This window comes from Triturus cristatus, chromosome 1_1 (genome assembly GCF_964204655.1).
Source record: "Triturus cristatus chromosome 1_1, aTriCri1.1, whole genome shotgun sequence".
Lineage (NCBI taxonomy): Eukaryota > Metazoa > Chordata > Amphibia > Caudata > Salamandridae > Triturus > Triturus cristatus.
Genome location: NC_140579.1, coordinates 15664842 through 15692060, shown reverse-complemented (window position 1 = coordinate 15692060; position 27219 = coordinate 15664842). Strand labels below are relative to the sequence as shown.

Below are 27219 nucleotides of genomic sequence, written 5' to 3'. Positions count from 1 at the left end.
CTTGCTAGTGCGGCACCTGTGGATGTGAAGCTTTCTCTAGAAACAGAAGTGCATCAGCTGCATTGCTAGTGCGGCACCTGTGGATGAGAAGCTTTCTCTAGAAACAGAAGTGCATCAGCTGCCTTGCTAGTGCAGTGCCTGTGGATGTGAAGCTTTCTCTAGAAACAGAAGTGCATCAGCTGCTTTGCAAGTGCGGCGCCTGAGGGTGTGAAGCTTTCTCTAGAAACAGAAGTGCATCAGCTGCTTTGCTAGTGCGGCGCCTGTGGATGTGAAGCTTTCTCTAGAAACAGAAGTGCATCAGCTTCTTTGCTAGTGCGGCGCCTGTGGATGTGAAGCTTTCTCTAGAAACAGAAGTGCATCAGCTGCTTTGCTAGTGTGGCGCCTGAGGGTGTGAAGCTTTCTCTAGAAACAGAAGTGCATCAGCTGCTTTGCTAGTGCGGCGCCTGTGGATGTGAAGCTTTCTCTAGAAACAGAAGTGCATCAGCTGCATTGCTAGTGCGGCGCCAGTGGATGTGAAGCTTTCTCTAGAAACAGAAGTGCATCAGCTGTTTTGCTAGTGCGGCGACTGTGGATGTGAAGCTTTCTCTAGAAACAGAAGTGCATCAGCTGCTTTGCTAGTGCGGCGCCTGTGGATGTGAAGCTTTCTCTAGAAACAGAAGTGCATCAGCTAGTGCGGCGACTGTGGATGTGAAGCTTTCTCTAGAAACAGAAGTGCATCAGCTGCTTTGCTAGTGCGGCGCCTGTGGATGTGAAGCTTTCTCTAGAAACAGAAGTGCATCAGCTGCATTGCTAGTGCGGCGCCTGTGGGTGTGAAGCTTTCTCTAGAAACAGAAGTGCTGCAGAGTGGGACTCCATGATTGGAATGGCACCGAGGCGAGAATTATCAGGTCCGTGGAATTTTTTAGCCCAAGACCCGCCGAGGCGGGGAATTGAACCCTGGTCCCGGGCTAGACCTCTGCATCAGGGTCTGCCGCTCTAATCATTGAGCCATACTTCTCCACAGTAGTAATACATGAGTAATACATGACAGCCACGGGTGCGATGCCTCTGGCCCATGGTAATAATATTAATAATATGTCTCCCCAAAGCTGCATGAGTAATACATGACGGCCATAGGTGCAATGCCTCGGCCCATGGTAATAATATTAATAATACGTCTCTCCAAAGCTGCATGAGTAATACATGATGCCTGCAGGTGCAATGCCCCCGGCCCAAGGTAATAATATTAATAATACATCTCTCCAAAGCTGCATGAGTAATGCATGACAGCCATAGGTGCAATGCCCCTGGCCCATGGTGTCATTATTAATAATACGTCTGTCCAAAGCTGCATGAGTAATACATGACAGCAATGGGTGCAATGCCCCCGGACCACGGTAATAATATTAATAATACGTCTCCCCAAGGCTGCATGAGTAATACATGACGGCCATAGGTGCAATGCCCCCGGCCCATGGTCATAACATTAATAATACGTGTCTCCAAAGCTGCATGAGTAATGCATGACAGTCGTAGGTGCAATGCCCCTGGCCCATGGTGTCATTATTAATAATACGTCTGTCCAAAGCTGCATGAGTAATACATGACGGCCATAGGTGCAATGCCCCCGGCCCATGGTAATAACATTAATAATACGTGTCTCCAAAGCTGCATGAGTAATACATGACGGCCATAGGTGCAATGCCCCCGGACCATGGTAATAATATTAATAATACGTCTCTCCAAAGCTGCATGAGTAAAGCATTACAGCCATAGGTGCAATGCTCCTGGCCCATGGTAACAATATTAATATTACGTCTCTCCAAAGCCGCATGAGTAAAACATGACATCCATAGGTGCAATGCCCCCAGCCCATGGTAATAACATTAATAATACACCTCTCCGAGGCTGCATGAGTAATACAGGACAGCCATAGGTGCATTGCCCCGGCTAATGGTAATAATATTAATAATACACCTCTCCAAAGCTGCATGAGTAATACATGAAGGCCAAAGGTGAAATGCCTCCAGCTCATGGTAATAATATTAATAATACTTCTCCAAAGCTGCATGAGTAAAACATGACATCCATAAGTGCAATGCCCCCGGCTCATGGTAATAATGTGAATAATACGTCTGTCCAAAGCGACATTAGTAATACATGACAGCCATAGGTGCAATGCCCCCGGTCCATGGTAATAATATTAATAATACTTCTCCAAAGCTGCATGAGTAAAACATGACATCCATAAGTGCAATGCCCCCGGCTCATGGTAATAATGTGAATAATACGTCTGTCCAAAGCGACATTAGTAATACATGACAGCCATAGGTGCAATGCTCCCGGTCCATGGTAACAATATTTATACTACGTCTCTCCAAAGCCGCAAGAGTAATACATGACATCCATAGGTGCAGTGCTCCCGGCCCATGGTAACAATATTTATACTACGTCTCTCCAAAGCCGCATGAGTAATACATGACATCCATAGGTGCAGTGCTCCCGGCCCATGGTAACAATTTTAATAATTCGTCTCTCCAAAGCTGCATGAGTAAAACATGACATCCATAGGTGCAATGCTCCCGTCCCATGGTAACAATATTAATACTACGTTTCTCCAAAGCCGCATGAGTAATACATGACATCCATAGGTGCAGTGCTCCCAGCCCATGGTAACAATATTAATACTACGTCTCTCCAAAGCCGCATAAGTAATACATAACATCCATAGGTGCAGTGCTCCCGGCCCATGGTAACAATATTAATACTACGTCTCTCCAAAGCCGCATGAGTAATACATGACATCCATAGGTGCAGTGCTCCCGGCCCATGGTAACAATATCAATAATACGTCTCTCCAAAGCTGCATGAGAAATACTTGACATCCATAGGTGCAATGCTCCCGTCCCATGGTAACAATATTAATACTACGTTTCTCCAAAGCCGCATGAGTAATACATGACATCCATAGGTGCAATGCTCCCGGCCCATGGTAACAATATTAATACTACATTTCTCCAAAGCCACATGAGTAATACATGACATCCATAGGTGCAATGCTCCCGGCCCATGGTAACAATATTAATACTACGTCTCTCCAAAGCCGCTTGAGTAATACATGACATCCATAGGTGCAATGCTCCCGGCCCATGGTAATAATATTAATAATACATCTCTCCAAAGCTGCATGAGTAATGCATGACAGCCATAGGTGCAATGCCCCTGACCCATGGTGTTATTATTAATAATACGTCTGTCCAAAGCTGCATGAGTAATACATGACGGCCATAGGTGCAATGCCCCCGGACCATGGTAATAATAATAATATTAATGATACGTCTCTCCAAAGCTGCATGAGTAAAGCATTCCAGCCATAGGTTCAATGCCCCTGGCCCTTGGTGTTATTATTCATAATACACCCCTCCGAGGCTGCATGAGTAATACATGACGTCCATAGGTGCAATGCCCCCGGCTCATGGTAATAACATTAATAATACACCTCTCCGAGGCTGCATGAGTAATACATGACATCTATAGGTGTAATGCTTCCGGCCCATGGTAACAACATTAATAATACGTCTCTCCAAAGCCGCATGAGTAAAACATGACATCCATAGGTGCAATGCTCCCGGCCCATGGTAACAATATTAATACTACGTCTCTCCAAAGCCGCTTGAGTAATACATGACATCCATAGGTGCAATGCTCCCAGCCCATGGTAATAATATTAATAATACATCTCTCCAAAGCTGCATGAGTAATGCATGACAGCCATAGGTGCAATGCCCCTGACCCATGGTGTTATTATTAATAATACGTCTGTCCAAAGCTGCATGAGTAATACATGACGGCCATAGGTGCAATGCCCCCGGACCATGGTAATAATAATAATATTAATGATACGTCTCTCCAAAGCTGCATGAGTAAAGCATTCCAGCCATAGGTTCAATGCCCCTGGCCCTTGGTGTTATTATTCATAATACACCCCTCCGAGGCTGCATGAGTAATACATGACGTCCATAGGTGCAATGCCCCCGGCTCATGGTAATAACATTAATAATACACCTCTCCGAGGCTGCATGAGTAATACATGACATCTATAGGTGTAATGCTTCCGGCCCATGGTAACAACATTAATAATACGTCTCTCCAAAGCCGCATGAGTAAAACATGACAGCCATAGGTGCAATGCTCCCGGCCCATGGTAACAATATTTATAATACATCTCTCCAAAGCCGCATGAGTAATACATGACATCCATAGGTGCAGTGCTCCCAGCCCATGGTAACAATATTAATACTACGTCTCTCCAAAGCCGCATGAGTAATACATGACATCCATAGGTGCAGTGCTCCCGGCCCATGGTAACAATATTAATAATACGTCTCTCCAAAGCTGCATGAGTAAAACATGACATCCATAGGTGCAATGCTCCTGGCCCATGGTAACAATAGTAAGACTACGTTTCTCCAATCCCGCATGAGTAATACATGACATCCATAGGTGCAATTCTCCCGGCCCATGGTAACAATATTGATACTACGTCTCTCCAAAGCCGCATGAGTAATACATAACATCCATAGGTGCAATGCTCCCGGCCCATGGTAATAATATTAATACTACGTCTCTCCAAAGCTGCATGAGTAAAACATGACTTCCATAGGTGCAATGCTCCCGGCCCATGGTAGCAATATTAATAATACGTCTCTCCAAAGCTGCATGAGTAATACATGACAGCCACAGGTGCAATGCCCCCAGCCCATGGCAATAATATCTATAATACGTCTCTCCAAGGCTGCATGAGTAATACATGATGGCCACAGGTGCAATGCCCCTGGCACATGATGATAATATTAATAATACACCTCTCCAAAGCCGCATGAGTAATACATGACGGCCATAGGTGCAATGCCCCTGGCCCATGGTAATATTATTAATAATACGTCTCTCCAAAGCTGCATGAGTAATAATCGATTGGATCCGCTCCTTCCTCTCCGGTAGGACGCAGCAGGTCAGACTCCCCCCTTTCCTCTCGGACCCCACACCTACCACTTGCGGAGTCCCCCAGGGCTCCTCCCTCAGCCTGATGCTCTTCAATGTCTAAATGGCTCCACGCGCCCCCATCGTCAGAACCTACGGACTCAACATTGTGTCATAGCCAGACGACACCCAACTCATCCTTTCCCTATCCAACAAGCCCAACACCGCCAGATGCAACTTTCGAGAAGGCATGGAAGCTGTCGCCAAATGGATCAAAAACAGCTGCCTACAACTAAACACCAAAAAACGGAAGTACTCATTATGGGCCCAAACCCCGACGCCTGGAGTGACACATGGTGGTCCCCCGACCTCGGAAATCCGCCAAACTCCACGGACCATGCACGCAACCTGGGAATCATCCTGGACTCCGAGCTCAAAATGGACTGCCAGATCAACTCCGTGTCGTCTTCCTGCGTCCTCACCCTCCGCCTCCTTCTTAAGACCTTCAAATGGATCCCCCTCGAACACCAAAAGACTGTCACTCACGCCCTGGTCACCAGCAGACTCGACTACGGCAACGCACTCTACGCCGGAATAAACAAAAACCTCACCCGCAAGCTACAGAACATCCAAAACGCCGCCACAAGACTGGTCCTCAACCTACCAAAACACGGCCACATCTCCCAGCACCTGCGCAAACTCCACTGGCTCCTCGTCGAGGCGAGAATCACCTTCAAGATACTCACCCACACACACAAGGCCCTCCACGGCACCGGACCAGCATACCTGAACAGCCGACTCAATTTCCACGCATCCCAAAGGACCCTACGCTCAGCCCAGCTCTCCTACACCGTGGTCCCCCGCACCAGAAAGACCAGATCGGGAGGCCGCTCCTTCTCCTTCCTCGTGGCCAAAGCATGGAACGCCCATCCGCTCCACCTCAGACAGACAACAACGCTCCTCATCTTCGCAAGAAACCTCAAAACCTGGCTCTTCCACAGACCCCCTCCTTGATGGAATGGAATCTGCACGTGACCTCCCCCCCACCCCTAGCGCCTTGAGACCCTTACAGGTGAATAGTCGCGATTTAACAAACCCCTGATTGATTGATTGATAATGCTGCCTGGCAGCAATTTGCAGACATTAATTTCGCACACTTTGTAATATAATCCAGGGATACTCACAATATAAAATTGTCACTATTCTTCAAACTAAAGAGTTTTGTGTGGAAATCTCTACCTTTATCTGAGGCAACACGCCATCACCTATTGCAAATGCCTAGTCACATAGCTGGTCACCCTAACAAGAGATCAGTGCATGCGAAAGTAGGTGGCCACTTGCATCAGGAGAAAAGTAATCAATTTAAAACAGAAATGTTTTCACACTTCTTAGAAAAGGAGAATTTGGTTTCTTTCCAAATTTCTAAGATGTTTGCTCACATTATGCTTTACATTTTTATCCAGCTTTCTTCACATTTTGCTCCTTGGTCTCCATATCATAGTCTGCCACTGGAATTGCTCGGTGTGTTGCATTGACTTGTATATGACAATGTAAGAGGTCACTGTACATTGCACTGTTTGTATATTGAATTGTGCTCTCAGCATCAAGTAGGACAGTGTAAATAATCCATGACTGTATATTGTGTGCGGCTGTCAGAGTGCGTGGGGTCACTGTGCATTGACCCTGCCAGGAGATCATGTGTGTTCCACTCATACATTTATTAATGCACACAATATAGGAATATTTCACTTCCTTCTTTTGTTTTATTTCCCAAACAGCATCTCACCTTCAGGAGTTCCCACGCCGGCGCCTCACACTTCTTCTCTATCTCCGTTATCAGGGCGTTGAGAGAGGTGATTTGATTGGACAGTTTGGTGATATTTGCATTTTCTACCATGGTAATTTTCTTCTCCATCTCCTCCAGTCTCCCGTGCAGGGTTTGCTCATTTTCTTTCAGGAGTCGCCGCAGTTTTTCAATCTCAGATTCAAGTGTCTTCTTCTCAGTTCTTAGCTTGTTCTGTCAGAAGCAAAGAAATGGTGGTTAGATCTTATAAAGCTTCCTATAGGCCGTCCTGAGAGTGGGGGTCCAGGAGGAGGGAGGAGGGGCGGCCTATTGTGATTGATATCACCTTGCACAAAGGGTTTGTGTGAGAGACATCCAAAAAATGACATTTGAAAGAGAATTTAGAATTTTCACAGCCTGGTGGGCAGAACATTTGTATTTTATTAAGGAAACGGAGGCTAAGATTATGCAAATCTCCTTTATTGCCCGCTCACAGCAGCAACAATCGAAGAATATAGAACTTCAATAACATTCTAATAGGCTATAAAGTTCTCCCGCACGCGGTGTTCTCCCTTTTTTGGCGCTGCGAACAAGATAGTTTCTAAGATCCATAACTTTTAAACAAAAAACTTCATCAGTGAAAACTTCTTACTCTGGAAAAGAAAAACCCAATTCAAAATCAATAACTTTTCTCCATTCCAATGTGGAGAGATAATCTTAGCCTCCGTGTCTTCAATAAAATCCAGATTTTCTGCCCACCAGGCTGTGAAAAATCTAAATTTTATGGCATGACACAGAGGCTAGCATTATGCAAGTTTAAAGTGCATTTGATACATGGTCAATGGCGCTTGCAACAGGTCTAAAATAGCAACTTTTAACCATACTGTTGTATTCCCACATTTACTCAGTGCCGCATGTGTCATCATTTGTTGTACATTCTAGTTCCATTTGGAACCATCTTGTAGAACTTGAGCTGAGACTGAGCCAGTTGCACTGGGGATGTCAAAGCATCTGTTGTTCCTGCTGCTGGGCTGCATTTATATACAATAAATCTTTAAATCTCACTTGGATGAACAGTTTCTTTCGATGGCGACGAGCGGAGGAACATTATTCTCAACACAAAGAAGCAGCACCGAAGATTAATGTTCCTGAACCCAATTTGAATGATTTATGGAATTTACAGAAGAAGATATTTAAACCGTAAGGAAGAAGGAACAACTGCTGATTTTATGTCGCGTCATCCCTGTGACTCATACCCTGAAAGAAAAGATAATGAATTAGATATTGTCACAGCTATTCAGGACGTGGTAGTAGGCGCATTCTCTGATATTTCAGAGGAATCATGGAAATCCAGTGAGGAAAACGATTCGTTATGGGAATTGGTGAAGAAATATATCGTGGAAGGCTGGCCCAAGAGAAGGGGTGTTTCTGAAGAACTCATGCGCCTCTTTAATGTTGCAGATGATTTAGAATTAGAAGGGGATTTTGTTTACAAAACAGGAAAATGCGTTCCACCCTTTGGCATACGAGAGATAATGCTTAAAATAGCTCATAAATCACATCCAGGTATGTCTGCTATGAAACGCTTAATCAGATCATATTTTCGGTGGCCAGGGATGGATCGCATGGCAGATCGGGTGGTTAGAGAATGTGATATTTGCATCTCAAATGAGAAAATGCTTAAGATCAATGTTCCCCCTCTTAAAAGTACAGATTGGCCAGAGGAACCCTGGAAGAAACTGGCCTTTGATATTTCTGGCCCATTTTTAAATCTTCCTTTGGATTCACAGTATGCTTTGGTTTTAGTAGATTACCACTCGAAATGGCCAGAGGTCAAGTGTGTCCCAATGGCCACTACTACTAGAGTATTGGATTTCTTTAAAGAAATATTTGCAAGGGAAGGTTGTCCGTCGATCATTGTTACTGATAATGGTGTTCAATTGACTTCAAGAGATGTGGAGGAGTATCTTAAATGTCACCATATCATACATGTCACACATCGTTGTATGCACCACATGACAATGGTCGGGTTGAACGTTTCAATCGTGTTTTAAAGGGTTACATTTCGGAGGTTGTTAAACAAACTCAGGATTGGAAAAATGCATTAAGGGAGAGATTATGGATGTACAGAATTACTCCACATTCTCTTACTGAAGTCAGTCAATGTCGCCTTTTGAAGGGCAGAGATCCAGCTTCTTATATTTGTCCATGGTGGCTTAAAGAGAAATGTAACCATAAAATAAAGAATGTTCATGAAATAAGGGATACCAGCAGTAGGGTGAAGGAAAAACAAAAAAAGTACAAAGAATGGTATGACAGGAAATGGAATACTAGGAACACAATTTTAAGGTAGGGGAATGGGTGAGAATTAAAAAACCGGGTTTTCTGGGGAAGTGCATGAGTAGGTTTTCTAAACCCATTAAGATCACCAAAATATTCAAGAATTCTCTTATAACTCAGGATGGTGAGCTTTGGAATGTCAGACGGGTTTCTAGGTGTCCAACAAATCTTAGGTCCAGGTCTGAATCTTTTTATAGCAATACTCATCCCTTGTCTTCTAATTTATATGTTCCCTCTGGGTCCCCGCAGGTGCCTTCCACTGGTTCGGGTACCACAGCTCCACACAATGACTCTGCTGCTCTTAGAGTTAAGGACTCCACTTGTGCACGATGTTTACCCATGAAGCTGTTAGACTTTGCTAGATAGTTCCACTTTTCCTGTCCTTGTTCATTTATTTCATTTTCATTTCATTTTTCTGTATATAAGGGAGGTATGTTGTATTCTCACATTTACTCAGTGCCAGATGTGTTATCATTTGTTGTACATTCCAGTTCCATTTGGAACCATCTTGTAGAACTTGAGCTGAGACTGAGCCAGTTGCACTGGGGCTGTCAAAGCATCTGTTGTTCCTGTTGCTGTGCTGCATTTATATACAATAAATCTTTAAATCTCACTTGGATGAACAGTTTCTTTCACATACTTTTAATGGACCAATCCGCAGCCCCAAGGATATCTCCCGGGAAGAGAGGTTTGGAGGCTTAAGGGTGTGTACACCAAGCATAGTAATGTCTACACCTGCTTCTTTCATTACTTCCTTCACCCATCTTGCTATTGTTGGGGAGGAAACTGCTCTATGAGGCGATTTATAGGATATTAGCAATTGTTCTGTATTTCCTCTCATACTCACAGTCCTTCTCTCATATTCCAAGAAGCATTTCACTACACAAACTCTTGCATTCTGTGTAAAGAAGGGGTAGTAAACAGAAGTTGACATGGTCTCTGTTCGCCTTTTAAATAAAAGAAAACCCTTTCTGGTTGGTAGGCCCTGCTGGTGATGTCTAAGGCATTTATGTCTGACGGTCCATCTATAAGATACCAGGCATAGCAAGACAGTGAGTTTATAAGAGATACGTCTTGGGGATAACCTATAACTCTCTCCCCAACACATTAATACCTGTAGGACATCTCTAATGTAGTAAAAATGTGGAAAAGGTCCAGCACTACCTTCTTTAAAGATTGTGTTGCTTTTCTGTTATTTATTGATATTAACTAAATCTTTACCTCATTCAGCATCTCGAATGTCCATAATGCAGGATATTTTGCAGAAGGTGGGTTTAGTACCCACATACTTCGCATAAATGTTTTAGTCAGTACGTTTTGTCCCACAGAGACTCCGTCTACAAGGCAGTGACATGCTGCAAAAGCTGATCTGCAAACATTAATGTAGGAGAGTAGGATCTGCTTCACAGGGGTACCCCCACTTTTTGCTGGCCTTAGTCTGGCTGTGGCCCTGCTAATCAGGACCCCAGCCTAGCTGCTTCCTCTCTAAAATGGTCTGCATGTGCATTAGGTACATATCTAATTGGATTCTGGAGTGCCTTATAAGCCCCTAGTATATGGTATACTGTGTACTTAGGGCATAGGTACCTCAGAGGCCTAGCAGGGGCTGCAGCATGTATTATGCCACCCCTGGGAAGCACTCCAAAATGGCACCACAGGTCTGGTACTGCAGCCTGGGTAAGGGTGTGCTTGCACCCCTTACTGTGGTATAGGCTACCTATATCACTACCATTATACAGACACATATAAACCTATAAGCCACTCCTATGGCAGGCCTTGACAATGCCGAAGGCAGAGTGCTTGGTTTTGTGTGAGAGGGTTCCCAAGCATGAGCTGAGCCCCTCTGCAGCTTTCAGAAATACTTCCTTATGGCTGTTCTGTGATACAGCCATACCATATACTCTTAAGTGCATTATAACCTCACGGTAAATGCTAACTTTGAAATGGCTGCATCAAAACATGTTTGGTGTCAAAGGCTTTGGAATACTACCCCCCCCCCCCCTCGCCAGTTCTGGTGGCGGGGGTAGCATTCCACCCTTCTAGAGGGAGAGACATGTTCACACTGGCTAAACCCGCTAGGACTTTCCTGAGCCCAGGCATCACAAAATGGATGCCTCTGCCACAGATACGGGTCTGGCCACCTGCTGCTGACCGAAACTCTGGCAGGGGAGGCCTGGACAATAGGTTTCCTGTCGAAGGGAGGTGTGACCACCTCCCCAGACAGGCAGATGTGTTTTGGGGCTGGGAGGGAGCACTCTCTGGTACTTTGAAGTCCTGCACTAGGGGCACACTTTGTCCCTGTGCATAGTCCAATTCAAACTGGTTGCAGGGGCTACCTGCCCCTGCTCTGGTGCCAAACTGGACAAAGGAAATGGGTGTAACCACCCCTCTTTCCAAGCCCACCCATAGGTGGGGCCTTAGAGTTAGTCCATCCCCTAAGCTTACTATAAGTATAGGAATCCAGTCCCTAGGGCTTTAGATTACCCTGGACGAAACTCTGCACCATGTATCCTGGACCTTCGACTTTCTATCCTGACTAGAAGACTGAAGAAATCTCCCTTGGGGTCAAGGAGTGACTCCCCTGCTTGGCAGGCACCAAAGAAGCAACTGACCGGTCTGCATCACTGAAGCTCCCGCCGGACGCCGAAGACTTCGCATCACCAAAGGTGGATTTCCAGACTTCCCCGAGGTTACCCTGGGTCCACAGCAAAGCTGAGGCCCGTGGCTATCGTGGGTGACGTGGAACCGTGTCCCCTGGACACCGTGGTCTTTTGCAGCAACAGCATCTTCCTGGGCTTCCTCGAAGTTGTGCTTTGGGCTCCGAGTAGCCCCAGCCTTGAGCACCTCCTGCACCAAAGATTGCTGGCCTCCACTCCACGAGTGACCCGTGGGCCATTCAAGTGCGACCGCTCGAGGGTCGTTCGCGATCACTAGCCCGTTGGCTAGCCTGTTCCCAGGAAGGCAACTCTTTTTCTAATTGGGCTTTCCTGGTTGCTCAAGACGTGCCCTGAGTTACCCTCGCTGGGTGAGTCCCTCAGACCTTGCTGGTCTGCACCGCAGTCCTTTCTCTGATTTCCAGTGACTTGCCGTTGCCAAAGCTTGTTGGGTCCAATCTAGTCGCCGACACCGCAGCACTCGACAGACTTCGTGGGACAGCTCAAATCCGGCTCGTGGACTTCGTCGACGCCTCCAGGACCTCGTGACTGAAGAGTCAAGACACCCATCAACTCACCTGAAGCACCCGACATCTGTGGGCATTGGTTCATACTGTCCTCGGTCACTGGCTAGTGACCCAGACTCTGTCTCCTCTGCTTTCAGGTTCCTTCCATCCTAGATCCAGGCTTGGATCTCTTCGGACACTTCTCCTCTTCATGGCAGCAGTAGTTCTTTGCAGGCTTTCATTGAAATCGACGACACGACCCGACACCAAAAGACACCTATGCACCCGGCTTCCCTGGGTGAGGTAACTCGAGTACTCCGGTGCTCCCGTGGGTGCTGGCCCTAGAACTTCTTAAGTCCAAAAGGGTTTGGTCCTGACTCGATTAGAAGTGTCCCTAATCTTTACATTTCCAACAGCGACATTGCCCATAGAAGATAACAGGAACCCGCGGTTTACACACTGCATACAGTCCCCGTGGGTCCCCTGTGTCACTACCTTGGGTGGTTCCTTGGGGTCCCAGCGATTCTACAGGCTCTAGGCCTTGTGTCTAGTTCAGTCGTGGTTCTTATACCACTTTTTTGGTATATGGTTTGGTACGCCCCTAGGGCCCAAACGTGTATTTGTGCTATTACTGATAATTGCTGACTTGCAATCTAAGTACTTCGAACTCCAGTCTCATAAAGAGACTAGAGGGGTGTGTGTTATCTTAAATACATATATTTTGAATATATACCTGGTGTGCTTGTCTTTTCATTTGATCCTTCAAGAGATTATAGACTGGTAAAACAAGCTGCTTTACATTCCTTCAAGACTTAGCCTGAAGGCTGCTCTCCATAGCTATCACTAGGATAGCTTTCAATAAAGGTTGTCTTTAACCTATCACCATAAGGGGTTGTTTGGACTGATACAAGGTGCCCACTAGAACTAGTGGACAGCATATATCAGGCCACCTTCTCACAATTAACTGTTCTATAAGAGAGTCCTGAAGTGAATAAATCCAATAAGTAATTAACTACATGTAGTAAATCAGTTGAAACGGGATTGTAGTTCCTTCAAAGGAACAAACCCATTCCTCCCAATTAGTCTATATGCTTTCCTTGTGCCAGGCGCCCATGACTCGGATACGAGTCTACAAGCGTCTGCCGAAAGGCCTAGGATCTTCCATTGTCTCCTGCAATCCTCCAGGCCATCAGCGTCAGATGTCCCTGCTCTACAAGAGGATGTGACTCTCCGTCTGCCTGGGCCTGTAATTACTTCCCTGAAAGCTTGAATTAAGATTGGTAAGCCTATGCTCATTTCTAGTTGAATTGAGAACCATGCCTGTGACCTCCAGAGCGGTGTTATCACTACTGAGACCTCCTTGCTTCTGCGAACGTGCAACAGTAGCTTAGGTAGCAGTAGTAGGTCTTGGTAGCATAACAAAAGGAGGGGAAGCATAAAGTGCTAGGCCCTGCCAATTCGGAAGGAAGGCTTCCACCCTGAGGGTCTGGTATACAGCTGAAACACGTTGACAGTTGAGTGTTCAATCTGTCCGCCAAGAGGTCCACCCGAAGGGTCCCCATATCGACTGGCAACTGAGGAAAATGTCCTTGTTCAACCTCCTATTGATAGAGTCTCTGAAATTCTGGGAGAACCAATCCGCAACACTGTTTCTCTATCCTGGGATATGCTCCGCTGCTGCTGACATGCCTACCCTTGCTCAGACAGTAACCCCAGAAGACCGTGGCTAAATCTGCAAGACCCCTGGAGTGAGGGCCCCCCATTTTGTTGACGTATCTGACCGCAGATACGTTGTCCATGCACAACATTACAGAACACTTCATTAAGTCTTTGGTGAAGCAGCGAATTGCAAATGAACCGGCCAGTAATTCCAAGCAGTTGATGAGTAACTCCTTCTCCTGATCGGTCCAGCGTCCCCCTCCTGATGAGTCGCCACATCTTGCACCCCTTCCCTCTAAACTTGCGTCTGATTCTATCACTATCTCCGGGTCTTCCCCAAAAATGGCTCTGCCATTCCATGCTTCTTCATTCCTCAGCCACCAACGTAGTTCCTTCTTTGAGTCCAGGTCCAGAGACAGCATTTGAGAATAAGATTGACAAGGTCTTGATGCTTTGGCTTTGAGTCTTTGGAGTGCACGGTAGATTGCTCGGCTTGTTGAGGACAGAAGGCCTAGGATCCTTGCTAGAGCCCACAAGGGGAGTTTCTTCCTCCCTAAGAGATTCCTCAATTCTTGTGAAGTTTCCTTAACTTTTCCCTGGCAATTTCAATTCTGCCCTTATTATGTTCAGGACAAAACCCAAGAACTGCATTTCCTGGTTTGGGTCCATGCAAGATTTTTTCCTTTTTATGACAAAACCCAGGGGTTCTAGTAGGCTCATTGTAAGTTCTATGTGGCGTGAGACCACTTATGTGGACTGTGCCATTATCAGGATATTGTCTAAGTAAACTATTAGTCTCACCCATCTCGCCCTTAGCCATCCCGCTATGGGATGAAGAGCCTTGGTGAAACACCAAGGGAATGAAGAAAGTCCGAAAGGGAGACTGCACAATTGCCATAGTCCACCCATTCAGGTGAATTGGAAAAACTTTTGGTGTGGAGTTCAAATTGGTATGGTCAGGTATGTATCCTTTAGATTAACCGAGTTAGCCAATCCCCTTTCCTTAGCACATCTCTAAGGAGGTGCATCCCTTCCATTTTGAAATTGTGGTAGACCACCCATTCGCTCAACTCTTTTAGATTTATCACTGGTCTCATCACCATGTCCTTCTTCTCCACTAGAAAGATATTGCTGATAAAACCTGACTCCGTTCCCTCTTGTTTTGCCTCTTTGGTCAACAAATCCTCTACTTCTTGTGTTACAAAAATATAATTTTCTTGTGAGAATATCAGTTCTGGGGGAATTTTCCTTTGTAAAGGTGTATCTGTAAATTTGATCATGTATCCCTTCACTGAGTCTAGGACCAAAGGGTCCTGATTCACCAAATTCAAGTTTCCACAAAATTGGGCTGCTCTGCCTCTCACCTTTGTGGGGTATCCGAAAGGTCTTTCATAGCTCTTACCTACTGAAAAGCCTCTTTGTCTCCGCTCACTTCTGAAGCCTCTCCCGTGAGGTATTTGTTTCTGGGGGTATAAATGACGAATGTGGAGCAAAGTGTGGCTGCGAAATCTTGCGCCATGTCCCAGGTAGGGTCTTGAAGAGCTTTGGCCACGGCTAAGGAACCGACCCCCTGTTCTTCCTGCCCTGCCAAAAACCCTATCCTGGAAAACTTTCTTGATGGCTTTCTAGGGCTTCTGAATTGAGATAAAAGCTCCCATGTACTTAGCTATGTCCCTAATAAAACTGTCCCCCAAAAAGTAGACCCTGGGAGGCAGCTACCCCTCCGCTAGTGGCGAGTTTGACCAATTTGAGATCTATTTTTTGCAATATGCTTTTTCTTCTCTCATTTGAGAGTCCAGTATTTGCGTTCCCCAGGAGGCAGATGGCTCTTTGTTCCCATTGGCGCAATTCCTTGGGGTCAGTGAGGGTGTCTGTAAGATGAGCCACTTCAGCCATCTCAAACGTCTTTGTGAGTGGGCCAGTAATATCAAGCAGACAGTCTTGGCAGGACTTAAGGCCTTTATCGATACCTTTCCTAGGGCCTTTTCCTCCCTTGACGCTTAGAGCCACCCCCTTTGCGTCTAACTCTGAGGTAGACCCAACTTTATCCGGGAGGGCGGGGCGTGGGTAATCGGATCTAAGACGGGACCTGACCTCTTTGGTATTTCGTTCCTAAGCCAAAAGGAGAGGTACTCTGCAAAATGCCGCGATGGAGCCAACTCTGGAGACAAGGGGTGTTTGATGAGGTGCGGGTCAAACATACTCTCTCCGAATGGGTCAACAATGCCTATTTTTTGACCTGGAGGCCTTTGATGACTCGTCAGTTGTACCCATATTCCTCATGTCCATCTCCTCAATATCCGTATCAAAAACGAAGGAACAGGATATGTTAATTTCATCCTCCAATGTTTCATCACAATGGATGGGAACAGGTACTTCTGGGCCTTTTTCTTGCCCATCTGCAGTGCCCGAGGCACCATCCTTGTCACCGCCAAAGCGTGAAGTCATTTGTTTTGAGGGTTTGTGCTTTATTACACCCTTTGGCAGGATTTCCCCTGCAGCCTCTTTCCTCTGGGCCTTAGTCACCCCATCTCCCCCTTCAGGGTGTCCTGGGACAGCAACTGGCCAACCCCTCTTGGAGAGAACCTAAACTTTTTTATTAATTGTGTCATCCAGTGTCCCATTACCTTATCCAGTGCCTTATTCAGAAGTTCTTCCAGTCTGTGCTCCATAGTATTCTCTGAAGGTGCAAGGGACATGGCAGAAGGTAAATATTATTTAAGATTACTGGGCTCAGTGTAAGGAAACAGCTGCTCTGGCAGTTTGTTGGACTGCAACTGCCAGAATTCAAGCAGTTTGCCCAATCAGTTAAAATGGCCACTGTAGTGACTTTACTAAGGTGACCCAATCTCCTAAAATGGCCCCAGCACATACAGAGTGTGGCTGACCATCTCTTTAGGGTTTTTCTTCTAGTTGTGAGGTCCTTTCTTTATTGTTGTGCCCCGGACTATCTCTTTTTTTTATTAAACTGTGCAATGATTGTGCATTGCACCATTGCCTTTATTTACATGGGCCAGTAGTCGCTGAGGGGAAAGGAGGGCTGCCGGCATCTTTGTTAAGTAGACGGACTCTCTTCCGTGGCCGCGTTTGTGAGATAACTCCACTGGACTGCTGCTGATGGGTGAGTCACCGCGTGCGCAGCTCGACGGCCTCTGTGGGAGGTGTCCTTCGCGAGTCGGTCTTTACTTTTTTTCTTTCACGAAGCTCCCGCTACTATGGCAGCAGGGTGCGGGCACACTCTTTTCAAAGAAAGCTGGCCCGCAGCAACAAGTGGTGTGGGGTCGGTCTTTGAAAGAAAAGTCAGCAATGGCGTATTTCTCGGCCTTAAGGAGCCGAGGTAAACGCCGAAAAGTTGTGTCGGGTACGGAGGTAGTGGGACATCCAACCCGACGCTGTAAGAGAGAGGGAAGTTAAATATAAAAAAGCAACCACCCTCCTTCCTAGGGTTAGGAAAAGGCACTGGGACACATGGGAAGTTACACAATAAACTGGTTGAGCGTGTTAGCACCAGGGTAGGAGGGGGATATTATCCTTATTTTCTATAGGGGAGGGTGGGATATCTCAAGGTAAAATAACACAGTAAGGCGCTGATTATGATGCGGCCTGTAAAGGCTCCGACCTTAGGTCAGAGCCTTTCGGGCCGCATCATAATGGGCCTGTCGGTTTACTTTCCGATGACCTAATTAGGATGAGATATAAGATATAGGCGGTCGGAAAGTAAACCTCCTGGTTAACCCGGCTGGCTTCCGATGGGCTCGGAGAGTCCATCTGCCAGTTGGCAGCCGGCCTGTACTCTCAAGGGCCGGTATGTCTAACATGGAAACCATGTCGAAAGCATGTTTGGGGGCCCCCAGGAGGGCCCTTTTTAGAGCACGTCCTCTCGTTGGAGGACGAGGGAGCACCTATGGTGCCCCCCTGCTGATCCCTGCACCTTGTGGCAGGCACCTTGAGGTGCCTGCCACTGGGGGCAGGGATGAACCGCACCTCCAATTTCACTATGGGAGCATGCATTACGGCCGGTTTACAGCCGGAATGCATGCTCCCATAGTGGAAGATAGGCATGCGACAGAACAGTGTTCCGTCGCATCCTAATGAGGCGGTCAGGACCGCTGACATCAAAATCAGCCCTAAGTATTAGTATTATGAAGGCTGTACTTATCGTGAGAGCAGAAGCAACAACGAAAGGGAGAACACTGCATGCGGCGGGACTTTATAGAATATTAAAATGTTTTTGAAGTTCTATATTCTTCAATTTTTGCTGCTGTGAGCTGGCAATAAAGGAGATTTGCATAATGTTGGATTTTATGGCATGACCCGGAGACTAACTAAATCAGTTTTAAAGCTTTGGAGCTTTAGTCACAACTGCCAATGACCACTATTGGCTGAAGACTCAACTCTGCGGTTGCAACTTTTATCTTCGAGCATCTGTGTGCAACCGTCCTTGAAGCCCGCACTGTCAAAGACAAGTGGCGCGATGGAGACCTGACAAACTGATTAACACGATCAGTGCTTGGCTCAAATGAGGCTGCCCTACAGCTCCGTACAATTAAAGCCTGTGCTAGAGGAACGGGTACTCCGAGCACGCCGCCACCAAGTAGGTATAGCAGGGCAGAGAAATGTGCAGTCTGAAGAATATAGTTTTTGCCTGGGTGAACTCTTTGAGGCAAAAGTCACTGAACTGATATACACAATAGTCAGTGGGGTAACCCAGAGTCTGTGCTTGATTAATACCTATGCTCATATGACATACCGGGGACAATAGTATCTAGAACTCTTACAGAGGGTAGAGGCCACCAGAGGCACGCTGCGCTATTCTGGGGATCGTACAGTGCAAACGTGTAATTGCACCTTTATTGAACTGGGTGGTATTTTTTTGTTCTTACTAAAAATAAGTACCGGGCTCGACATAACATTATTGTGTCTGTTTATTGACTGTTGGGTTCTGAGTGCCTGCCGCACCCTTTGCCTCCGTCAGAATCATTTGACTGCTCGACCCCGTTATCCTGCGAGTCAAGTGCAGAAAGGGATGTCGGTGGTCTGTTTCATAGCCACTGTAGGACGGACCGCAGGACACCAGAGGCAAACACCCTCAACCAACATGATCCTTAGCCCCTCTCTGACCTGCGTCCCTCCTGCCCCTGACCGTGGTCTGGCCGTGCTCAAACCCTGAGCCTCGTGCGCAGGGCTAGGATCTGGTGCGCAGTGTTTTACAGCAATGAACGGGCACTCGGCTGTCAATACTACCAGGGGTTATAGCGACAAGGAGGTAACAACCACTACAGAATGAAGAGTGCACATGAGGAGAAACACTTCATGAAAACTGTGGGAGAGATTATCAGATACCATGAAAGGTTTATGGCAATGACACCCTTGTTAAATGTATCTCTACAAGACACCCCCTGTTGAATACTTAAATATCACGACCAATGACAGTGTCAGAGTGGTGATAAATGTGCACCACTGCTGAAGGGGCTTCCACGTTACAGGCCTGCCCTTTCTCCCATCCTGAGGCAGAGTTAAGTGCGCCAGTTATCCTGGGAAATACCAGTCGGCTGTGGCCTATCCCTGTAAGAAAGGTCTAATGAAGGCATAAAAACTGACGCGTCAAACTAAGGCCGATTAATGAGGCTGTTGAAGGAAAACCTTGCAATGAGGATTGAGCAGAACAGAGAATGTCCAAGGTCAGGGGCTGAAGCTGAGCTCTGCCCATTTCATTTCTGGAATTCAAAATGCATATGTCCTGAAGAAGGGAAGGTAAATGTCCCGAAACGTGCTAAGATTAGAGGGCATTTGGTTTAGATGAACTATTCGTGCAATTCCAAAACACATTTAAAGTTGATACTTGAAAGATAAGCCAAGCTGAATTGAGGAGACTTATTGCTTTGTGCCACAAGGCATGTGAAGATTTGAATGTTACTTTATCAGTCAGGTGTGGGCATTTAGCATTTAATATTGATAAATGTTTCCCTAGCATATCTTCTGGCACTATCACCTGGAATACTTGGGTGGTACTATGATAATCCTACTTAGGGTGGTCATAGTTTAATGTTTACATGTGCTGTCAATATTTTACAGTGATAACATTTGCTAGTAGCTCAACAGGACTTCCCATGAGCTGAAGTAGCTCTCAATACAGAAAGGGTTGGAGACCCCTGCTCAAGACTTATTCATATATCAGACCTTGCGATACGCAAACCCAGAGAGGCATCCACATACGCAAGTACAAACCCACAGCCAATAAATACAGACTAAAGCATACACAACCCTCAACCACACATGCACATAGACACGCACATGTATTTGCATACTCTGTGTCTCAAAACCTATATATGCAAATGCAGACACACACAAGCACTAATCCAAGCCCAAAAAACAAACAGATATAGAGATGCTCAGACATGCATGCACTCCCACAGATAACTCCAGGGCCATCCATACTTGAACACACACTTAGACATGCACACCTAAGCGTGTACGCACTCACAGCCAGCTAATGCCACACCTGTGCACACATACTCTAACACACACTGCGTGAGTATGTAAGTACTACCTTAGGATCAGAAGAGTAATTCTTGATTTTATGATGTTTTTAGGATGAGCCCGTGGCTGGTTTCAGCCCCAATATCCAAGTGCAGTGACTCCCGTCAGTATATTTATTTGGTGGGGACCATGACCCAGTTTGTAGGGTGACTCATCAGCCTCTGTGTTCTTGAACTCTAAGAGGCCACAAAAAGACATGGGCATGGACACACACAGACACACAGAGACACAGCACTCACTGCAGCCACTCACCCTCATGGTTTTGTATTGTTCCTCTTCCTTGACTTTAGACTCCTGAATATTTTTTTCCTCTTTCTTCAGAAGACGCAGCCACTCTTGAAGTTTTACCTGCAGAGATGAGAGTGCAAGAAATAAGTGTAGATATATGGAGTGCAGTCTTTTTTTATTATTAACACATTTTATTGACTTTAACGGTACATAGCGGGCGGTGCTCGAAGCATATATTATGGATACAGTTTAGATGAGATGCTACCAATTATATTCAAACAACAATACTGCGCCGAAGCCAATGTGAGCCCATGTGCACTTCTTCTGCTATGTACCATGACCATGAGACCGTGTGTGCCACACCCTGCATTACTGCACCGCTTCTGCTGTGTACCATGACCATGTGACAGCGTGTGCCACACCCTGCATTACTGCACCTCTTTCGTCTTCACCTGGTCTGCTTTGTCTAACGACCATGTATGGCCGTGTGCTACACCCTGTATTACTGCATCTCCGGGTCTGCACCTCTTCTGCTGTGTACCATGACCAAGAGACCGCGTGTGCAGCACCCCGCATTACTGCACCTCTGCACCTCTTCTGCTGTCTATCATGACCATGAGACAGTGTGTGATGCACCCTGCATTAGTGCACCTCTGCATCTGCACCTCTTCTGCTGTCTATCAAGACCATAAGACCGTGTGTGCTGCACCCTGCATGACTGCACCTCTGCACCGCTTCTGCTGTGTACCATGACCATGTGACAGTGTGTGCCACACCCTGCATTACTGCATCTCTTTCATCTTCACCTGGTCTGCTTTGTCTAACGACCATGTATGCCCGTGTGCTACACCCTGTATTACTGCATCTCTGGGTCTGCACCTCTTCTGCTGTGTACCATGACCATGAGACAGTGTGTGCAGCACCCTGCATTACTGCACCTCTGCACCTCTTCTGCTGTCTATCATGACCATGAGACTGTGTGTGCTGCACCCTGCATTACTGCACCTCTTCTGCTGTCTACCATGACCATGAGACCGTGTGTGCTGCACCCTGCATTACTGCACCTCTGCACCTCTTCTGCTGTCTATCATGACCATGAGACCGGGTGTGCTGCACCCTGCATTACTGCACCTCTGCACCTCTTCTGCTGTCTATCATGACCATGAGACCGTGTGTGCTGCACCCTGCATGACTGCACCTCTGCACCTCTTCTGCTGTCTATCATGACCATGGGACCGTGTGTGCTGCACCTCTGCATCTGCACCTCTGCACCTCTTCTGCTGTCTATCATGACCATGGGACCGTGTGTGCTGCACCCTGCATGACTGCACCTCTGCACCTCTTCTGCTGTCTATCATGACCATGGGACCGTGTGTGCTGCACCTCTGCATCTGCACCTCTGCACCTCTTCTGCTGTCTATCATGACCATGGGACCGTGTGTGCTGCACCCTGCATTACTGCACCTCTTCTGCTGTCTATCATGACCATGAGACCGTGTGTGCTGCACCCTGCATTACTGCACCTCTTCTGCTGTCTATCATGACCATGAGACCGTGTGTGCTGCACCCTGCATGACTGCCCCTCTGCACCTCTTCTGCTGTCTATCATGACCATGAGACCGTGTGTGCTGAACCCTGCATTACTGCACCTTTGCATCTGCACCTCTTCTGCCGTCAACCAGGACCATGAGACCGTGTGTGCTGCACCCTGCATTACTGCACATCATCTGCTGTGTCTCATGACCATGTGAGACACTGTTATGCCCTGCATTACTGCACTTCTTATGCTGTGTCTCTTGACCATGAGACCGTTTCTGCCACAACCTGCGTTACTGCAGCTCTTTGTCTGCACCTGTGCTGCTGTGTACCATGACCATGAGACTGTGTTTGCTGAACCCTGCATTACTGCACCGCCTCTGCTGTGTACCATAACCACATGAGCTCCTAAGATAACCCTGCATTGCCACATCATGGGGCATATTTACAAGAAACATTCGGAGCGTGGTGTTAAGCCAAAATTGCTAACGCCGCGCTTCAACAGTTTCAAAACGCAGGGATGCGCCGTATTTGCAAGAATGCGGCGCACTCCTGCATGTTCCCTAGTGATGCCACTAAATTTAGCTGCCTAGCGCCGCAAGGGTGCCTGTGTTGCAGCAAATGATTTTTCATTTGCACATAAACAATCACTAATGGCGATTTGTATGTTCTAAGTGTGCTACAGAATGCAGCACATATAGAAGTTGGAAAACGTCATTTTTTTAATGATTGTTTATGTGCAGGAAGGGACCCCTTGCTGCACATGAACAATCACTAATGGTGAATTGCTGTTTCAGTGTGTGCTGCAGAACGCAACACACACAGAAACAGCAAAAACGAAGAGAAATTAATCATTTCTCCTCGTTGCACCTGTTTAAGACCAGGTTTCCCTGGTCTTATCTTTGGTGCTGTCCCATATTTACACCACCCTTGTAAATAAGGGGCAGCGTCAAAAAGCAATGGGGTTTATGTGATGGAACGCCCACAGAAACACCCATAACCCCTCCCTTTGCTGCCGCGGACTGCTGCGGTAAGTGGCATATTTACAAGTGGACGTTAAGCCACGTTAAGCGGCTTATGGCCAGCTTGTAAATATAGAGCAGGGCGCTGCGCCACAGGAACATCATTAAAAGTGACGTTACTGTGATGCAATGCCCTTGTAAATATGCCCCAAAGTCTTCTAACACCGACAAAACACCCACATACATATGACTTCTGATTATCTGCAGCTACTTATGTGGTGCGATCTTTCTACAGTTTCTTACATGGGTCACACTTTGAAACTCACTTACAACTAACAAACTTACCTAATGCGTATGAGTAGCCTTCTCCAGGGACCCGCGGAGACCCACAGAGTGAACTGTGATCCCTGAATGATCACAGATTTCCCTTGGCCTCTTCTAGGAGGATCGACTAACCTGTGAACCCTAAAATCTGATTTTAATGCCGTTTATTCCTTTGTGAGAATTATAGTGTGTCTTCGTTAGTGAACTCTGAACTCCCACTCACATACCTTGTGCTCTTGGACAACCATTTATGTGGGACCAGCAGGGTGCCTTTGATCCCTGAACACCCAGATAGTGTATCGTTTGAGAGACTCCAGTAATGTATTAACTTGTGAATCCTGAACCCCCACACACACACCTTGTGCTCTTCTGCAGCTTCCTGTATGGGGTGCAGTGAATGACTGAACACTTGCACACATAGCTCTGCTCTCAGTCTGCCTCCCTGATGGGGCTCACAGAGGGACTTTGTGAACCCTGAATTTCCACAGACATACCCTGTGATCTTCACTTGTCGTTCCAGAACACCCACACACCCACCTTGTGCTCCTTAGCAGGTTGCTCAATGGGGCTCACACTGGGACTTTGGAATCCATGAATGCCCACGCACATACCTTGTACTCCTCTGCAGCCTCCTCTACAGGACTTGCTAAGTGAGTTCTATGGTCTTTGGACTCCCGGCACACCAAACATATCATCCTCTGATCCTCTGCGCAGAACAGCCTCAGTTTCTCTTCATGTTTCTCACACAGATTCTCCTCCGGGGGCTTCACGGGGGGCAGATGAAGCTGTTTTAACATTTCCACCATGTTCCCCAGTTGCCTGTTGGGTCGGAGGCTTTTCCCAGAAGATATTTCCCTGCACTGTGGACAGGGGAAGTTTCCATCTCTTCCCTCCCAGCTCTGAGTGATGCAGGAGCGGCAGAAGTTGTGTCCACAATCAATAGTCACCGGATCAGTAAAATATTCCAAACAGATGGAACAAGTGGCCTCTTCCTTGAGGTTCCCGAGCTGAGCTGCCGCCGCCATGATTCAGAAATGCAGGAAGTGAACTTTGGTTTTAGTTTCTCTCTTTGTGAAGTGGGCGTGTCTGTGCGTCTGCCCGTCTCTGGCTGCGCTGGGACTTCCGGGTTCATGTTACAGTCAGAGCAGGGAACTGACTCCTCTGCTGCGTCTGATTGACTCTGGGGTGACACCATTTACGCGTCATGTGGTTATGTTTCGAGAATCTGTAAATGCAGAACTGGAGCTTGTAGATTGGTTTCTGGAAAATCCTCTGTGTTATGTTTTTTACATGACAACTCTGCAAGTTCGCTTTTTAAAATCTTTTAGGAATCTCATAAACATTTCTAAAATACTTTCTAAAGTGTTTTCTTCCTGTATTTTAATTTTTGTTTTAAAGGCTGAAAAAGATAAACGTTTGCTCGTTTCTCAATGTTTTTACTGGCCTTACCATAACAATGCTGCTCAGGCCAGTAAACTAGTAGTTTGTTTGTGTGGGAAGAATATATTGCTGCCGTTATTCTCTGTTCTGAATAAAGGACGCTTAAATACTATTGCCTTCGCTATATTAGTTCTCAGAGCCAGGTAAGCTTGCACTGCTGATGCCCTGATGTACCTATTCTGTGAGTGAGGGAAGCTTGCACTACTGCTACCATGATGTGCCTGTTCGCTGCTACCATGATATACCTGTTCTGTTAGAGGGATGCTTGCACTGCTGTTCTCATGATATACATGTTCTGTGAGAAGGAAGCTTGCACTGCTCCTGCCTGCTGTACCTGTTCAGTGAGTGAGGGAAGTTTGCACTGCTGATGCCCTGATGTACCTATTCTGTGAGTGAGGGAAGCTTGCACTACTGCTACCATGATGTGCCTGTTCGCTATACCTGTTCTGTTAGAGGGATGCTTGCACTGCTGTTCTCATGATATACATGTTCTGTGAGAAGGAAGCTTGCACTGCTCCTGCCTGCTGTACCTGTTCAGTGTGTAAGGGAAGCTTGCACTGCTGTCACCCCGATGTACCTATTCTGTGAGTGAGAGAAGCTTGCACTGCTGATGCCCTGATGTACATGTTCTGTGAGTGAGGGAAGCATGCACTGCTGATGCCCTATGTACCTGTTCTGGTCAGGGAAGCTTTTACTGCTGCTCACGTGATATACATGTTCAGTGAGAGGCAAACTTAGACTGCTGATGCCCTGATGTACCTGTGACTGAGGGAAGCTTGCTTTGCTGATGATGTGACCTACATGTTCTGTCAAAGACAGCTCGCACTGCTGATACCCTGATGTACCTCTTCTGTGAGTGAGGGAAGCTTCTACTGTGTCTACCGTGATATACCTGTTCTGTGAGAGGGAAGCTTACTCTGGTGGTGCCCTGATGTACCTGGTCTTTGAGTGAGGAAAGCTTGCACTGATGATGGTGATATGTACCTGTTCCGTAAGTGAGGGAAGCTTGGTATGCTGATGACCGGATGCACCTGCTCTGTGAGTGAGGGAAGCTTGCACAGCTGATGCCCTGATGTACCTGTTCTGTGTGTGAGTAAACCTTGCACTGCTGATACCCTGATGTACCTATTCTATGAGTGAGGGAAGCCTGCCCTTATTTACCTGTTCTGTGAGAGACAATCTTTGGCGCTGATCCCCAGATGTCCCTGTTCTGTGAGTGAGTGAAGCTTACACCGCTGATGCCCGGATGTACCTGTTCTGTGAGTGAGTGGACCTTGCACTGCTGATGCCTTGGTGTACCTGTTCTGTGAGTAAGGGAAGCCTGCACTGCTGCAGCCCTGATGTACCTGTTCTGTGAGTCATGGAAGCTTGCTCTATTGATGCTATGATGTACCTGTTCCATAAGAGGCAAGCTTAGACTGCTGATATTCTGATGTACCTATTCTGTGAGTGAGGGAAGCCTGCACTGCTGCAGCCCTGATGTACCTGCTCTGTGAGAAGCAAGCTCAGACTGCTGACACCCTGATGTACCTATTTTGTGAGTAAAGGATATCGTGTAGTTCCTATAGTACCCTTGCAGGACCTGCGTGTTTGGAGAACATACACTGTGGGCTTGGTGGCAGACTGATTCTGTACACCCCCACCGAAAATGTTAGTCTGTTTGCAAATGGCTAGCTCACAGTGCCACTAATGTCCCCTCTTATCGGGGAGAGAATAGTTTCTGGCAGCCTCAGAACATGACAACCCTGATCCCTCAGAGTCGTGGAAACAATGTACTACTTTTTGCTCAGTCACTCATGCGTACTGATTATGTCTCAGAGATACACAGAATAAACAGTCTGGGCGTTTCAATAAGGATTTATTGAACAGTTGTTATTCTTGTGTAGAATATATGAGTTGCAACAACCATTAGACAATAGCAGAGATATATGATTAGCAGTACAGCGAATATAAATGTACCTAAGTGTAACCAGCACGTGAGTAGGTATGTAGCCAAGAATCCCTCTAGGATTTAGTCGAACCCCATTACCTGAGGTGTGAATGTAGGAGCCCGTCTTGGTCTCAAGTTGGACACCCCGCAAGGGATGTTCAGACCACTTTCAGCTGGAGCATCTGCGTGCAGGGGCCTCAGCGTCTCTGGTCAGTGTGTCTGCCTGGAAGTCTTGGTTCCCTCTGCCTAATACTAGCAAGAGGTGCTATATTTATACAGAAAGTATATAGTGCTCTCTTGTCCCTTATCTCTTCTATTAGCCATTGTTGGCTCTGAGGATGACGTCCGGGATGAACCG

General features: G+C 46.7%; 1 protein-coding gene across 1 annotated transcript in view; it reads right to left on the bottom strand.

Moving 5' to 3' along the window:
• LOC146869141 (E3 ubiquitin-protein ligase TRIM39-like) overlaps positions 1 to 24555 on the bottom strand; it is a 72732-nt gene extending 48177 nt beyond the window's left edge. Inside the window, exons 1-3 of the mRNA XM_085633076.1 lie at positions 24103 to 24555; positions 20694 to 20789; positions 6746 to 6976 (exon numbers count right to left, since the gene is read on the bottom strand). Of these exons, the coding sequence (XP_085489202.1) occupies positions 6746 to 6976; positions 20694 to 20789; positions 24103 to 24516 (741 nt within the window). The 5' untranslated portion in view covers positions 24517 to 24555. The remainder of the gene's footprint in view (positions 1 to 6745; positions 6977 to 20693; positions 20790 to 24102) is intronic.
• Between the last annotated feature and the right edge of the window lie 2664 nt (positions 24556 to 27219).